Source organism: Nicotiana tomentosiformis, chromosome 11, assembly GCF_000390325.3.
Source record: "Nicotiana tomentosiformis chromosome 11, ASM39032v3, whole genome shotgun sequence".
NCBI lineage: Eukaryota > Viridiplantae > Streptophyta > Magnoliopsida > Solanales > Solanaceae > Nicotiana > Nicotiana tomentosiformis.
In genome coordinates, this window is record NC_090822.1 from 27,663,173 (window position 1) to 27,678,741 (window position 15,569).

Genomic DNA, 15,569 nt, shown 5'->3' on the forward strand with positions numbered 1-15,569 from the left:
TAATAAAGTCTTCTTTGGTTGGAAGCATTAAACCCTTCGTAGTGAGTTTTCTAAGCATGAATCTAAATTAATTGGACTAGTGTATTATGAACAATGGAGGATTAAATAAAAATAAGCATAAGTAATACATAAAATATATTTTTTGAAGCCGAAATAAAAATGCCTGCCTGACTATCTATATATTCCTTGCACCCCCCACCCCTCCCCAACACACACACACACTCCATCACTTCCAAATTAAAAGAGAAATGAAAGTCGATTTGTATTATTTCCCATTCCTCTACAAGGAATCCAACCTATATCGAATCACTTAATTTGTCGTCCAAGATTCTATATTTTTCTAGCTAGGCATAGAGTATATGTCTAACAAGAAGAAAGGGTTAAATGTAATTAGCCTATTTTAGCCTTTTGTTTTCATCAATCAATATTTTAAAAGGTGCGGGCACGAGAAGTTTTACCTGATACGGGACGAGGTATAAGCCTCAAGGAGCTGGGCGTAAGGCCTCAAGCACCACGATTCTTTAATTCTTATTATTTTACAAATTAATATAATTAAAATAAATACTTAAAAAGGTAAAATTACATAAAAATTATAAAAAATTAAGAAAATATAAAATAAGTAAATATATATATATATATATATATATAGAGAGAGAGAGAGAGAGAGAACGATTTCCTCAAAAAACGCTATCCAGAATCAACAATTGACAAAAAATTAAACTAGACTACTTCTTCTAATAAAACTAATCAGGATTTGAAAAATAATTGAGTAGATATGTATATACTAACCAGAAAGAGCAAAAGAACTTGAAAAGAAAGAAAAGCAAAAAGTAAACTACAATCAGAAGCGTCAAACCAGAGCAAGTGATGAAGGATGATAGCTTCTTTGCGTTGTAGTTTATAAATTGATCGTTTTCTTCTTTATCCGATAGAAGACGAAGAGAGAGAATAAAGTTATCACTAAGAATAAAAATTATTTTGGCTTTTAAGTTTTTAAACCTTTTAAAATTAAATAATATCCCAAAGCAAAAACTCGCCCAACGCCGATACATATGCCCAGAGCAATGGGGCTTATGCCCCGCGAGACTTTCTGTATTGGTAAAAAATGGTGTTGACACGTGGACATATATGATCAACACGTGACAAATTCTGCCTAGTCAGCTCCAGGCCAAACAGAATGATCAACTAAGAAGGTAAATTGTAAGTTCTCTAAATTGGGATCCAATGGTGTTAATCCAAACGTAATCACCCGGAGTCACCAAAAAATGATGGAGTGTCCAAAGAGTCTGGGAATATTTGAATAAGGTATCTCCGGAAAAACATTCAAGTGCCAGAAAGCAACTATTCAAAGTCTCCAAATTAGAAGACCAACTGACCAGCAACTTTTGACAAATCCGAGAGTCAGCATTAATTCAGCAGTTACGGAATCCAACATTAACTCGTCAATTATAAATCTTCCAAATCTAATGGACGTCTAAATAACTGCCCATAGTGGACCTATTATTCAAGGAAGATAGCTACTGTCACACCTTTTTTATGCCCCAAAATAATAATGTGTGTTACGGATGGTGGGTTAAAGAGTTTCTTCAATTAAAGTGACAAATTTGAGTAGGAATTATTTTATTTACAGAATCGCCACTTGAAATTGAGTTTTTAGGTGTTCCAAGTCACCTTTTATTTGAATCCCTAGTCAAAGGAATGTTTGACTCTATTATTATTGGTCTGCAAAAACAAAGTCTTGATAAGGATTTCTGTTGACCGTGGAGAAGGTGTAAGGCATTATCGAGTCTCGTAGTTCTAGCACGGTCGCTTTATTGACTTAAACTTGACTTAAATTAATTTTGAATAAATTCTGATTTATTGGTTTCCATGTTTTATCTATCCGCTTTTAATTATTAAAATATGGAATTATCTTTGAAACAAATCACTTGTGTGAATCCGTTTTGTTTATTGTGCCAAAATTATGTCTCGCGTACGTGTACACAATTAATAATATTTTATTATACTAAGATTGTTTTGCTCAAAGTTGCGCTAACGCATACTTCAATTTTAATTTTTGGAAATCATAACTAAGTCACGCGAACGTGTACATAATCACGATAATTTGATTAATTAATACGCGCCTAAAGTATACTAACGATGTTCATGAATTAATTCTTTTTAAGTTTGAGATTAACGTGATGCCAAATTTATGGACAAGATATTATTGGGGATTAAATAGGCTAGCTAACATGATCTATTACCTGGCCCAAATTTCTTATGGTTCAAGACCCACCTTATAGCCCATAACATTCTTTTACCAATTAAGCAATTAATATTTATAAGATTAAAGTTAACAGAACATTAAATAGTATACCATATAAAGTGATGAAAACTTACTAACACAAACATTCAAGCAACACAAATTGAAAAGGTTTGATGAAAGCTAATAAAGCATGGTAATTCGAGCAAAACAGTAGAAGAAAGAAAAGAATGAAACTTTTAAATCTTTCAATATTAAGAAAATCCAAGTGAGTTAATAGAGCCATGTTCTATCCCAAACGTATTAAATTAAATACTTCTGATTTACTCTAAGCAAATACAGCAAGTTAATCACTATTAGAGCAAATTAAAGCATCTTCATGCTAAAATAAATAAATAATAAATCAGAAAATCAAAACCATTCATTTAAACATTGGCAAGAGCCTAATATGGATATAGAAGAAAGTGAAAACAAAGAAAAGAACCTCTATTGATAAAGTGCAAGAAAAACGAATCTTTCGAGTAACCGAAACTTCCGCCGGAAAATTGAACCACAACCTAGAAGCTTCGCCGGATCTTCGACGGAGTTTGGCTACTCGGCTGGTTTTGCCGAAAAATATGGCAAAACAGAAGGAAACGAGCGAGAAAGAAGATCCTATGGAGGAGGAGGCTATGGAGTTGTCAGAATCGTGAGGGTCGCTGGGTCACTTATTTTTTTTTTTTGGGGGAGAGGGGGGGGAGGGGGTGTATCGGCTGCTGAAGGTGAAAGAGATGGGGTAGGCCATTCTTTTCCCTTCTCTTTTGGGTGTGTTTTTAATTAAGTTTTGGTATAGTGTTTGAAGCTTCAGTGACAGGTTTTCATGGTGGAACACAACTGATTTTTGGGTAGTAAAATAGTTATATCTTGAAGCCAAGTGAGGGAGTTCATGTTTTGTCAAAAATCAGGAAGAAGAAGAAAGCTTGCTGCGTTTTGGCTTTGGACAAGAAGAAAAAAAGGGGCGCCCCGATTTTTCTCTTCACTCTTTTCCTTGTCCTCTTCCCTGTCTCCGTCTGTGTGTGTGTGTTTTGAAGGAGGGATATGTGGGGGGTTGTGAGTGAGGGACAAGGGAAAGTAGAGAGGGGACAAAATGTGGGGGGACAAGCATGAGGGCAAGCATGGGGACAAGAGAAAGTGGAGTGGGGACAAAATGTGGGGGACAAAGAGTAGGGACACGCGTGGGAAGATGGGAGTGGAAAATATTGAAGCACGATAAAAAATTAGGTGCTCACAGCATGCCCCTCTTTGCTTGGAAACATTAAAAGTTTTCAGGCAAAGATAAAGTGAGCAGTGTGACTAAGTTTTGACCATATCGTTATTCAAAAGAGGAAGAAAATAAAAGAAAAGTACAACCGAGTCCTGGTTTTGGACAGCTTACATATCACGGGTTATAATAAAATCAGATCGCGTGTAGTTCAAGAAGAATGATGGAGTGATGAGTTCGAAAGTCGAGCTAGGTTCCGGTCCGTGGCCCTGTTATTACATCAAAATCTAAAGGAACTAAACAAGCCTATCAGTTATAAGTTACAAGATTCCTATTTATAAGTCTTCTAAATGTTGATCTTAAGTCTTGACTGGTTGTTCATGAAGACTCTGATTTGAACCTTGATGCTTGCTAGCTGTAGGTGCTAGTTCATTCTTCTACGGCTTCTTCTGAGCAAAACGGGAATGTGAAGCTCGTAACTTCAGTCATGTTTTGAGCGGTCCATATCATTTCCATCTGCTTCTGCATTTGGATTCACTTTTTTTTTCTTTTCTTTTCTTTATTTTGGATTCAAACTTCTTCTTTTGTTCATCTCGAATCTTGTGCCTCGAGGTAAAACCTGCTCAGACATCACAACAAACAAACGAACGAAATTTTTCTGCCCCAGTTTTCACTAAGAAATATTTCGTGAATTATTGTAACAAAATTCTAAACTACTTCTTTATTGAAAGCAAATAATAAAAAAAAAAGTAATGGTGTACCCTGAAAAGGTCATGATGATTTTTTTTTATTGTCCCAAAAGAAAGTCTCAACTAAGGATTTGTGTAAGTTGGAAAAATGTGGTCAGAGAATGGGATACCTTATATTGGCAATGATACCAGAGAGTGGTGTATCGTGCATTTAAAATCAAATCAACTAGGGAGTGGTGTACCCTATGTTGGAGAACACAGCAATGGATTGGTGTACCCTATACTGGTAAGGAGATCAGGGATTGGTGTACCCTATGCTGGTAAGAAAACTAGGAAGTGGTGACCCTATTTCGGAAAACACAACTAGGGAATGGTGTACCATGATACTGGTAAGGAAATATAACCAGGGGTTGATACCCTGTATTACTGAAAAGAAAATGTAACCAAGGGATGGTGCCATGTATTACTCAAAAAGAAATGTAACCAGGGGTTGGCACACTGTATTGCTGAAAAGGAAATGTAACCAGGGGTTGGCCACTGTATTACTGAAAAACAATGCTGAATCCCCTGGGCGAAAAGATTCTACCTCGGTTAAACTACGAAAAGCAAACCTAGGCGAATAGTACTTCTACTCGAAAATACGAGTTGGATCCCCTTAGGCGAAAAGGTTCTACCTGGGTCAAACTACGTAAAACAACTTGAGCGAAGAGTATTTCTACCCGGAACTATGAGCTGGATCCCCCTAGGCGAAAATGTTCTACCCGGGTTAAGCTACGTAAAACATCCTGGCCGAAGAGTACTTCTACCCAGAATTATGAGCTAGATCCCCCTAGGCAAAAAGGTTCTACCTGGGTTAAGCTACGAAAAACTACCTGGGCGAAGAGTACTTCTAGCCGGAAATATGAGCTGGATCCCGCTAGGCGAAATGGTTCTACTTGGGTTAAGCTACAAAAAACAACCTGGGCGAAGAGTACTTCTACTCGGAACTGTGAGTTGGATCCCCCTAGGCGAAAAAGCTCTACCTGGGTTGAGCTATGTAAAACAACTTAAGCGAAGAGTATTTCTATCCGGAACTATGAGTTGGATCCCCCTAGGCGAGAAGGTTCCACCCGGGTTAAGCTACGTAAAATATCCTGGGCGAAGAGTACTTCTACCCGGAATTATGAGCTAGATCCCCCTAGGCAAAAAGGTTCTACCAGGGTTAAGCTACGAAAAACTACCCGGGCGAAGAGTACTTCTAACTAGAAATATGAGCTGGATCCCCCTAGGCGAAAAGGTTCTACCTGGGTTAAGCTACAAAAACTAACCTGGGCGAAGAGTACTTCTACCCGGAATTGTGAGTTGGATCCCCCTAGGCGAAAAGGTTCTACCTGGGTTAAGCTACAAAAAATAACCTGGGCGAAGAGTACTTCTACCTGAAGCTGTGAGTTGGATCCCCCTAGGCGGAAAGGCTCTACCTGGGTTAAGCTACGAAAAATAACTTGGGTGAAGAGTACTTCTACCCGGAACTGTGAGCTGGATCACCCTAGGCGAAAAGGTTCTACCTGGGTTAAGCTACGTAAAACAACCTGAGCGAAGAGTACTTCTACCTGGAACTATGAGCTGGATCCCTCTAGGCGAAAAGATTCTACCTTTATTAATCTACTTAAAACAACCTGAGCGAAGAGTACTTCTACCCGGAACTATGAGCTGGATCCCCCTAGGCAAAAAAGTTCTACCTGGGTTAAGCTAAAAAAAACAGCCTAGGTGAAGAGTACTTCTACCCGGAACTGTGAGCTGGATCCCCCTAGGCGAAAAGGTTCTACCTGGGTTAAGCTACGTAAAACAACCTGAGCGAAGAGTACTTCTACCCGGAACTATGAGTTGGATCCCCCTAGGCGAAAAGGTTCTACCTGGGTTAAGCTACGTAAAACATCCTGAGTGAAAAGTACTTCTACCCGGAACTGTGAGCTGGATCCCCCTAGGCGAAAAGGTTCTACCTGAGTTAAGCTATGTAAAACATCCTGAGCGAAGAGTAGTTCTACCCGGAACTGTGAGCTGGATCTCCCTAGGCGAAAAGGTTCTACCTGGGTTAAGCTACGTAAAACATCCTGAGCGAAGAGTACTTCTACCCGGAACTGTGAGCTGGATCCCCGTAGGCGAAAAGGTTCTACCTGGGTTAAGCTACGTAAAACATCCTGAGCGAAGAGTACTTCTACCCGGAAATATGAGTTGGATCCCCCTAGGCAAAAAGGTTCTACCTGGGTTAAGCTACGTAATACATCCTGAGCGAAGAGTACTTTCTACCCGGAACTATGAGCTGGATTCCCCTAGGTGAAATGGTTCTACCTGGGTTAAGCTAAGTAAAACATCATGAGCGAAGAGTACTTCTACCTGGAACTATGAGCTAGATCCCCCTAGGCGAAATGGTTCTACTTGGGTTAAGCTACATAAAACATCCTGAGTGAAGAGTACTTTTACCCGGAACTATGAGCTGGATCCCCATAGGCTTAAAGGTTCTACCTGGGTTAAGCTACATAAAACATCCTTAGCGAAGAGTACTTCTACCCGGAACTATGAGCAGTATCCCCCTAGGTGAAAAGGTTTTACCTGGATTAAGCTATGGAAATGAGAGGTATGGACAGTAGTGATGCATGCTGAAGATTTTAAGGATCTTACATTTGGTGACATTCATCCTTTGAGAACCGCCATTCTGCACTGCTTTGTTCTTGCTTCAAACAAAGAAAATTTGTGAGTTTTTAAAATGGTGGTCGGTTTGTGGCCTTGATGTACTGAGGAGTTTGAGTTCACGGACACCCTGTTATCGAAGAACTAATTCTATCAGAGTGGTACCGAGATGCTCGAATACTTTGTATCATTTTCTGGAGACTTTGTCTTTCTGACGTCTCCCCTGGCTGTTTCATACACGGATGTCCACGGTACCGTTAACCCTTGTATCTAAGGCAAAGCAATTTTTCTTTAAAATCAAATTTAGTTGTCTTGCACTCAGAACTAGTTTTTGTCTGTAGTGCTTATAAACTTTTCCCATAGAGCAAGTCTTGCTTAGGCGACCTTTTTAGTTTCTTTGAGACACTTTGTCCGCCTTATCAAAAAAGATCACAAATGGATTCCTGCCTTCGTCAATGCCGTATATGCTCCAAATTGTGCCCGGTATTACGAAAAAACTGTAGACAGTTTTACAGCCATTTTTGCTTTGCTTTTGATGCAAGATTAGACCGAAAGGGAATCTAAGAAAAATTATGAAAAAGAATAGAAGAGCAATTGGAAGTGAAAAGGAATTGTGTCTAAATAAAAGGTGCCCCTTTTGGGGAGAGAAATAAGGAGACTTATCTGGAGATATGTGCCGACTTCAATGAACTGTCTTGGTTGTGCTCATGCCGGAGCATCGAAGACCCTCATTCGGCTAGTAGCGCCCTTTGCGGGTTTTTGCTAGCTGACCTCTCTCATTTCTATAATCACTGTTGCCTTATGGTGCCCATCTGGTTTTTACCAATAAGACTCTTGCATTTCTCTGTTCACTGTCGCCTTACAGTACTCATACAAGATTTCACCGATAAGACTCTCTCATTTCTTCTTTTTTTTTTTTTCTTTCATGCGGAAGGTTGGCCAATGCCCCTGGCATGGGGACTTCAAGCATTCTCAAAGATCGATCAGAAATTCTTAACAGGAAAAGGTGAAAAGAACCTTGAACTGAATTAAAACTTTTGGAACTGTTTCTACGGGAAAACCATAAGGAAAAAAAAAACTTCTGGCCCAATTTTGGAGTATTGGGAATATGGATTTTTGTTGCGATGGGACCGAACCCAGGGTAAGGCTGCCTACGTATCTTTTCGGAATCAGGTCGGACGTAGTTCAATGACTCAAAAAATTTATTATTTGACTTCTTTTTTTTTTGAGTACACAGGTTCCAAAAAATGGAAAACAAGGAAGAAAAATACAGCTTAAAAGGGGTAACAAAAGGGTGACACTTGCTTGGAATAGCGAGCAATGGTGACCTTCGTCATCTCGATCTAAGAAAATCATGCATGAAAGTTCCACAGTTGGTATATATCAGACATAATATCTTTTGACTGCATCTGCATTAATAGTCATGTCTGGTACCCGTCCTTCTTCATCTACCAAGTGTGGAAGAACGCATTTTAGGACAAGTTGGCCTACCTCGAAATGCCTTGGACGCACTTTCTTGTTGTAAGCGCGTGCCATTCTTTGCTGGTATAACTGGCCAAAGCACACTGCTGCTAGCCATTTTTCGTCAATCAACATTAGTTGTTCTAATCGGGTCTTTACCCATTCTGTATCTTCTATCTCCGACTCCACAATGATCCGAAGAGAGGGAATTTTGACTTCAGCCGGTATTACAACTTCCGTTCCATATACCAAAAGATATGGAGTTGCATCAACAGATATGCGAGCAGTCGTGCGGTATCCCAAAAGAGCAAAAGGCAACTTTTCATGCCATTGTCTGGAACGTTGGATCATTTTCCTAAGAATCTTCTTGATGTTCTTGTTCGCTGCTTCAACGGATCTATTGGCTTTTGTCTGGTAAGGGGTAGAATGGCGATGCATAATTTTAAATTGCTCGCATATCTCCTTCATCAAATGACTATTGAGATTAGCTACATTGTCAGTGATAATGGTATTTGGGATACCAAAGCGGCATATGATGTTGGAATAAACAAAGTCTTCTACTGCTTTCTTGGTGACTGCTTTGAAAGTGACGGCCTCCACCCACTTGGTGAAGTAATCAATTTCAACCAAAATGAATCGATGCCCATTTGAAGCCTTTGGCTCAATTGGCCCAATAACATCCATTCCCCAAGCAACGAAAGGCCAAGGAGAGGACATGGGATGCAACTCTGAAGGTGGCGAGTGAATCAGGTCACCATGAATCTAGCATTGGTGACACTTGCGAACAAAACTGAAGCAATCTCGCTCCATTGTAAGCCTATAATACCCTGCCTGCAGAATCTTCTTCGCCAAAACATATCCATTCATGTGAGGTCTGCATACCCCCGAATGCACTTCACTCATGATCCGCTCAGCTTTTGTGGCATCTACGCATCTCAACAAGTTCAAATCTGGGTTTTTTTTTGTACAAAATTTCCCCATTCAGGAAGAAACCGCTGGCGAGCCTCCTTATAGTTCTTTTTTGATCTCCCTTGGCATGCTCTGGGTATTCTCTCATTTTCAAGAATCGTTTTATGTCATGATACCATGGTTCACCATCTGGTTCTGTCTCAATTATATTGCAGTAATCGTGTTGATTCCGAACATGGATTTCTAGTGGATCGATATGGGTGTTTCTCGGATAAGGGAGCATCGAGGCTAAAGTAGCCAAAGCATCGTCTAGCTCGTTGTGAAACCTGGGAATGTACCTGAACTCGATGGATTTTAATCGTTTGCTCAAATCTTGTACACATTATCTGTATGGAATAAGCTTGATGTCTCGAGTCTCCCATTCGCCTTGGGCTTGCCGGATAAGCAAGTCAGAATCTTCCATAACCAATAGTTCATGCACATCCAGATCGAGGGCCATTTTCAAATCCATGATACAGGCTTCATATTCTATCATATTATTGGTACAGAAGAACCGAAGTCGGGCTGTTGCAGGGTAATACTATCCAATAGGTGAGATGAGGATTGCCCTGATCCCAACTCCTTTGATATTGACAGCTCCATCAAAATACATTTTCCATAGAGGGTTGTCGTCTAGAACTACTTCCTCTATTGAATTGACCTCTTCCTCTGTGAGCAAGATTTGCCATTTTGCGAGCCTGCCGGTAGGCATTGGCTTTTGGAAGATATACTTCAGAGGATCCATTATGTATATGAGGTAAGTAGTATAGGCCAAAAGATAATGTCTCAACTTCTGAGCGACCCAAGTCAAGGCACAACATGTCCTTTCTAAAAGGGTGTACTTAACCTCATAATTTGTGAATTTCTTGCTCAAATAATATATTGCTTGTTCCTTTTTGCCTGTCGCATCATGTTGCCCCAGACCGCATCCAAAGGAATTATCCATCACCGATAGATATAAAAACAAAGACCTACCAGGTTTAGGTGGGATCGGTACAGGGGTTTTGATAGATAATCTTTGATCATGTCAAAAGCATTTTGGCAATCGTCCGTCCACTTGATTGCATCATCCTTTTTTAGCAACTTAAAGATGGGCTCGCACGTGGTTGTGAGCTGAGCAATGAACCTACTGATGTAGTTCAACCTTCCGAGCAAACTCATGACCTCTTTTTTGTTCTTCGGGGGTGGCAGAACTCGAATGGACTTTATCTTAGATGGATCCAAGATAAAACCGACTGACTATAAAATCGAGGAGTTTCCCAGATGGAAACCCAAACGCACATTTGGCTGGATTGAGTTTAAGGTCATACCTTCGAAGCCGTTCGAAGAACTTTTTCAAATCATTCACATGATCAGCATGTGTCTTTGATTTTATGATGACATCATCGACATATACTTCAATCTCGTTGTGCATCATGTCGTGAAAAATGGTGGTCATGGCCCTCATGTAAGTTGCCCCTGCATTCTTTAAACCGAATGGCTTGACCCTGTAACAATAGGTACCCCACAGAGTGTTGAAAGTGATCTTTTCTGCATCACCCTCATCCATTAGAATCTGGTGGTACCCAGCATAGCAATCCATGAACGACTGTATCTCATGCTTTGCGCAATTATCTACAAAAATATAGATGTTCGTCAAAGGAAAATTATCCTTCGGACTTGCTTTGTTCAGGTCTCTGTAGTCAACACAGACTCTAGTTTTTCCATCTTTCTTTGGCACGGGCACAACATTTGCCACCCAGGTGGTGTATCGTACGGCTCTGACAACATTGGCACTCAATTGCTTCATTATGTCCTCTTTGATTTTATCACTCATGTCCATTTTAAATTTTTGCTTCTTTTGTTGGACTGGTAGAAAATCAGGATACGTGGGAAGCTTATGAACCACTAAATCGGCGCTTAAACCAGGCATATCATCATAAGACCAGGAAAATACATCTCTATACTTAAATAAAAGTTGAATCAAGGCATCTCTGGTTTTTTGTTCAGTGTGAATGCTTATCTTTGTTTCTCTGACTTCTTCATGACCTCCGATATTAATTGGCTTAGTTTCATTGAGGTTAGGCCTTGGCTTGTTTTCAAATTGTTCCAACTCTCTTTTTATTTCATCAAAAACCTTATCTTCATCATATTCGACCTCTTGATGCATTATTTTGAAATTAGACAGCTTTTTGAGATCTGGGCGTGAATTCCGCATGCATGTTATGTTATTAAAGCCGGCATTAAAAAAACTAAAATGGAAATAAAAGGGCAGGAATTAGGAAAAGGAAAAGATACAAAATTTAATACGAAACTAAACTGCATTTCATTGAATTTGAAAGGATAGAAGGGTTAACGTCAAAATAAAACAATCATGCTAAGATATTTGGATTACAACCCTGAAAGTAACCCAAAGTACAAAAGAAAGAAGCTGCAAAAGTCAACTACCAAGACTCCTTCCTTGTGGGGAGAGGAGTTGCTTCCCAGTTATTGAGCATGGTTTCTGGGCCAATTAGTTAATATCGGCACGACTAGTGCCTTCACCAGCCTGGATCATATTCACTTCAGAAAACATCTGCCTGAGGTCATGGCAAATTTCATTAATGTTTGCATGCGCCGAGGAATTTTGACCATGTTTGAATCGTGGCTCGACAAAAGTGTAGAAAATATGAGGGATAGGTTGCTGCAAGACCCACCCGTACTTTTTGCGGTGCTTGGCTTTGTCTTTGTCCGCTTGTGTTGGCCTGAAGCCTAAACCAAAAGTACCCCTGTTACTGAACGAAGAAATGGGTTCTGAAATTCCTTGCAATGATGCCCCTAAGCCTTTTCCTGGCTCATAACCTTGTCTCATCATAAGTGCAGCCACTATTACAGATGTGGTGGAGAGACGAGGATGCAGAATGGGCTTTCCTTCCTCAACATGGTCCACAGCAACCACTTCGAAAGCCTGATAAATAATAGACTCACATCCTTCCTTAGCCTCAATACATGGGATTAATGGGTCTTTATAAATGGATAACTCATTTTCTCCATGAACAATAATTTCTTACATGTCGTGCTTGAATTTGAGCATCTGATGCAAGGTGGATGGCACAGTTCGGGCCGTATGGATCCATGGCCTTCCAAGAAGAAAGTTATAAGAAGTTTGCATGTCCACTACTTGGAAGACAATATCAAAATCAACATGCCCAATCATCATGGTGAGGTTGATCTCCCCAATGGTATCTCTCGCTGAGCCATCAAAAGCCCGGATGCGAACATTGCTGGGTCGGATCCTGTCTGCATTGATCTTCATACTTTGCAAGGTAGAGAGGGGGCATACATATACACTCGAGCCTCCATCAACCATGACTCGCTTCACATACTGCCCCTCACATTTGACAATCAAGTGCAAAGCCCTATTGTGACCGAATCCCTCATCAGGAAGTTCATCATCAGTAAAGGAAATTTTGTTCACCTCAAAAAATCTATTGGCCATCTTCTCTAACTGATTCACGGTGGTATTCTCTGAGACATGTGCCTCGTTCAGGATTTTGATTAGTACACGGGCATGCTCTCCTGAGTGTATGAGCAGAGATAACAGAGAGATTTGGGCAGGAGTCTTTCTCAGCTGGTCAATGATTGAGTAATCCTGAACTTTCATATTTTTCAAAAACTCCTCTGCCTCTTCTTTAGTGACTGGTTTCTTTATTGGCATTTGACCTTCTCTGATTTGCTTAGCCTTCCTCAACTCTTCTGGATAGTAACACCTCCCTGATCGAGTCAAACCTCTAGTTTCCCCTACTTCTTCTATGATTTCCTTGCCTTTGTAGGTTACTACAGTTTTGTTGTAGTTCCAAGGGATGGTTTACGTATTTGTTACACGGGGTTGTGTGGCAGGCTTAATTATGATCGGTTCTATTATACCCGTCATATCACCCTGATTCTACTTTGTGATGGGGTGACCTCCAAGGACGTATAACTTTGGGTTTGGAACATTGGAGCGAACTTCCAACCTTGAGATTTTTGGAACAGATAAAGTTGCCCTCTCTGAGCTCTGGGCGCCTTTCACAATCAACGGTGCATCTAGGCTTGGATTTACTTCCAGTTTGGTTCCCTCTTGAATCGTTACCACTGTCATTTCTGCTCGACCAACCGGCTTGTATTCATGATCTCGGCCAATCATTCCCACAAAATGAACATCATTGTGTACTGGTAACGGGTTATTGGTCACATTAGGAGGGTCCTCACCATTCGTGACTACAATCAATTTTTCAACAATGAGTCTTTCTACGGCTCTTTTCAGGGTCCAACAATCATCAGTGCTAAGCCCCGGAGCACCTGAATGATATTCACATCTAGAATTTGCTTGAAATCCGTGTGAATCAGGATGCATATGGTGGGGAGCGATGGGTCCAATCACGCCCATCTGCTTCAACTTCTAGAATAGACTAGAGTATGATTCAGCCAATGGAGTAAATTTTTCCACCGGCCTCTGCTCTCGACCATAATCCTGCCTAGGATGAGCATTGTAGGGTGCCCGAAAATTTTGCTGCTGAGGTCGGGGGAATCTTGGAGCTGGTGCCCGTACCTGTTGATTGGGAGGACGAGCATATGATTGAGCGTTAAACACTGTATATTGTGGCGGTCCCACAGAGTACTGAGGAATTGGCGTGGGATAGTAATATTGAGGGTAGCTGGATTGCCCCTACTGAACTTGCACATAAGGGTGCGATTCCCCTCTATGAACTTCCCTGGATCCCGAAGTCATCATGGACCCTTCATCTCTCCTCTTTCTATTTACCAAACTTCCTGACCCATTTTGGATAGCTTGGGTGGTGGCTTTGAGAGTAGCTTGACTTACAATTCTGCCAGTCTTGAGGCCATTTTCGACCATTTCTCCTATTTTGATCGCTTCCGCAAAAGGTCTACCTATTGCGGACATCATGTTCTGAAAGTAATCAGGCTCTTGGGCCTCCAGAAAAACAGTGATCAACTCGTGGTTATCCATGGGTGGTCTTAATTCTAGCTGCTTGCTCCCTCCATTTGATTGCATACTCCCTAAAGCTTTCAGTCGGCTTTTTCTTCATATTGGACAGGGAATTGCGATCCGGCGCAATATCTATGTTGTATTGAAATTGTTTGACGAAGGCTTGGGCCATGTCATCCCAGACATGCCAGTGAGAGATATCTTGGTCAATGAACCATTAGGAGGCTCCCCCCACAAGACTTTCCCCAAAATAAGCCATCAGTAATTCTTCTTTTCCACCTGCACCCCTCAGCTGGTTGCAGTACCTTTTCAAATGGGCGATAGGGTCGCCGTGTCCATCATACTTCTCGAATTTTGGGGTCTTGAACCCTGGTGGCAAATGGATGTGAGGGAACATGCATAGATCACTGAACGAAACACTTTTGTGACCCCTAGTCCCTGTATGTTCTTTATGTTCTGTTCAAGACTTTTCATTTTCTTGGCCATCTCATCCGGCTCAACCGTCTTGGCAAGCTTTTCATTTTCCACTGGTGACTCGTACTGAAGAGTCTGATTATATGGAGCCGAGACCCCGAAAGCCATATTTGGAGAGTAGTATTGGCCATCATAAGCATGAGATGGTGGCTCGTTAATTGGCCTCGTCACAGGAGGTGGAGGCGGGATTGTGTATGCCGGTGCGCCAGACACGACTAGAGGAGTGTTCCTGACCGGTGCGACTGGAGGTCGCACATTAGAGGTACCAGGAGCAACGTGGAGGCTGTAGTTTGGCACATACCCTGGTGGTAGGATGTGGTCGCTCGTTGTATGGAGCGGTGGTTGAGTAGCCAGGGGTACGGTGGAAGTTCCCTCTGAGGGACCACGGGGTGGAGGCTGACCAGACACCCAAGCTTGATATACATCAGACAATTGCTGTCTCAATTTTCTTATTTCCTCCGACTCTTGTTCAACTGATTGACCCTGGGGGTCGTCAGTGATCAGCTCGATCTCATCATCGTTGGCCATTACTACTGCTCCCTTAGATCTAGTGAAGTAATGGTGTGTTGCCAGTTTCACCACAAGCCAACCACCTTAAGCTTACTACGTAAGAGACAGCAAACGTGTTAGGGTTAAGCATTTTATAGATATGAATCACACATAATGTGCCATGCTCCTATCATTGTCACTATTTCTAGCATGCTTTTGGAGGCTTCATGTTTCATTCCGGCTTATGAGGTTGCTTCTTATTGACGCTCTTATTTTCTTCTCTTTTTTTTTACTCACGCCTCATTTTGATCCCTCATCTTAGAATCGTTGAAAAATATTTTGATCGAACCTTTTGTGGGTTGCCTACGTATCATGTCGCCGCATGAATCAGATCATTACGTAGTTCACGGG

At 41.2% G+C, this 15,569-nt stretch overlaps 1 protein-coding gene across 1 annotated transcript; it reads right to left on the minus strand.

Annotated features, from left to right (window-relative positions):
- Window positions 1–12,272: 12,272 nt before the first annotated feature.
- LOC138901177 (uncharacterized) lies at window positions 12,273–12,704 on the minus strand. Its single transcript, XM_070188922.1, has one exon. The coding sequence runs from the start codon at window positions 12,702–12,704 to the stop codon at window positions 12,273–12,275; it is 432 nt and encodes a 143-aa protein (XP_070045023.1).
- Between the last annotated feature and the right edge of the window lie 2,865 nt (window positions 12,705–15,569).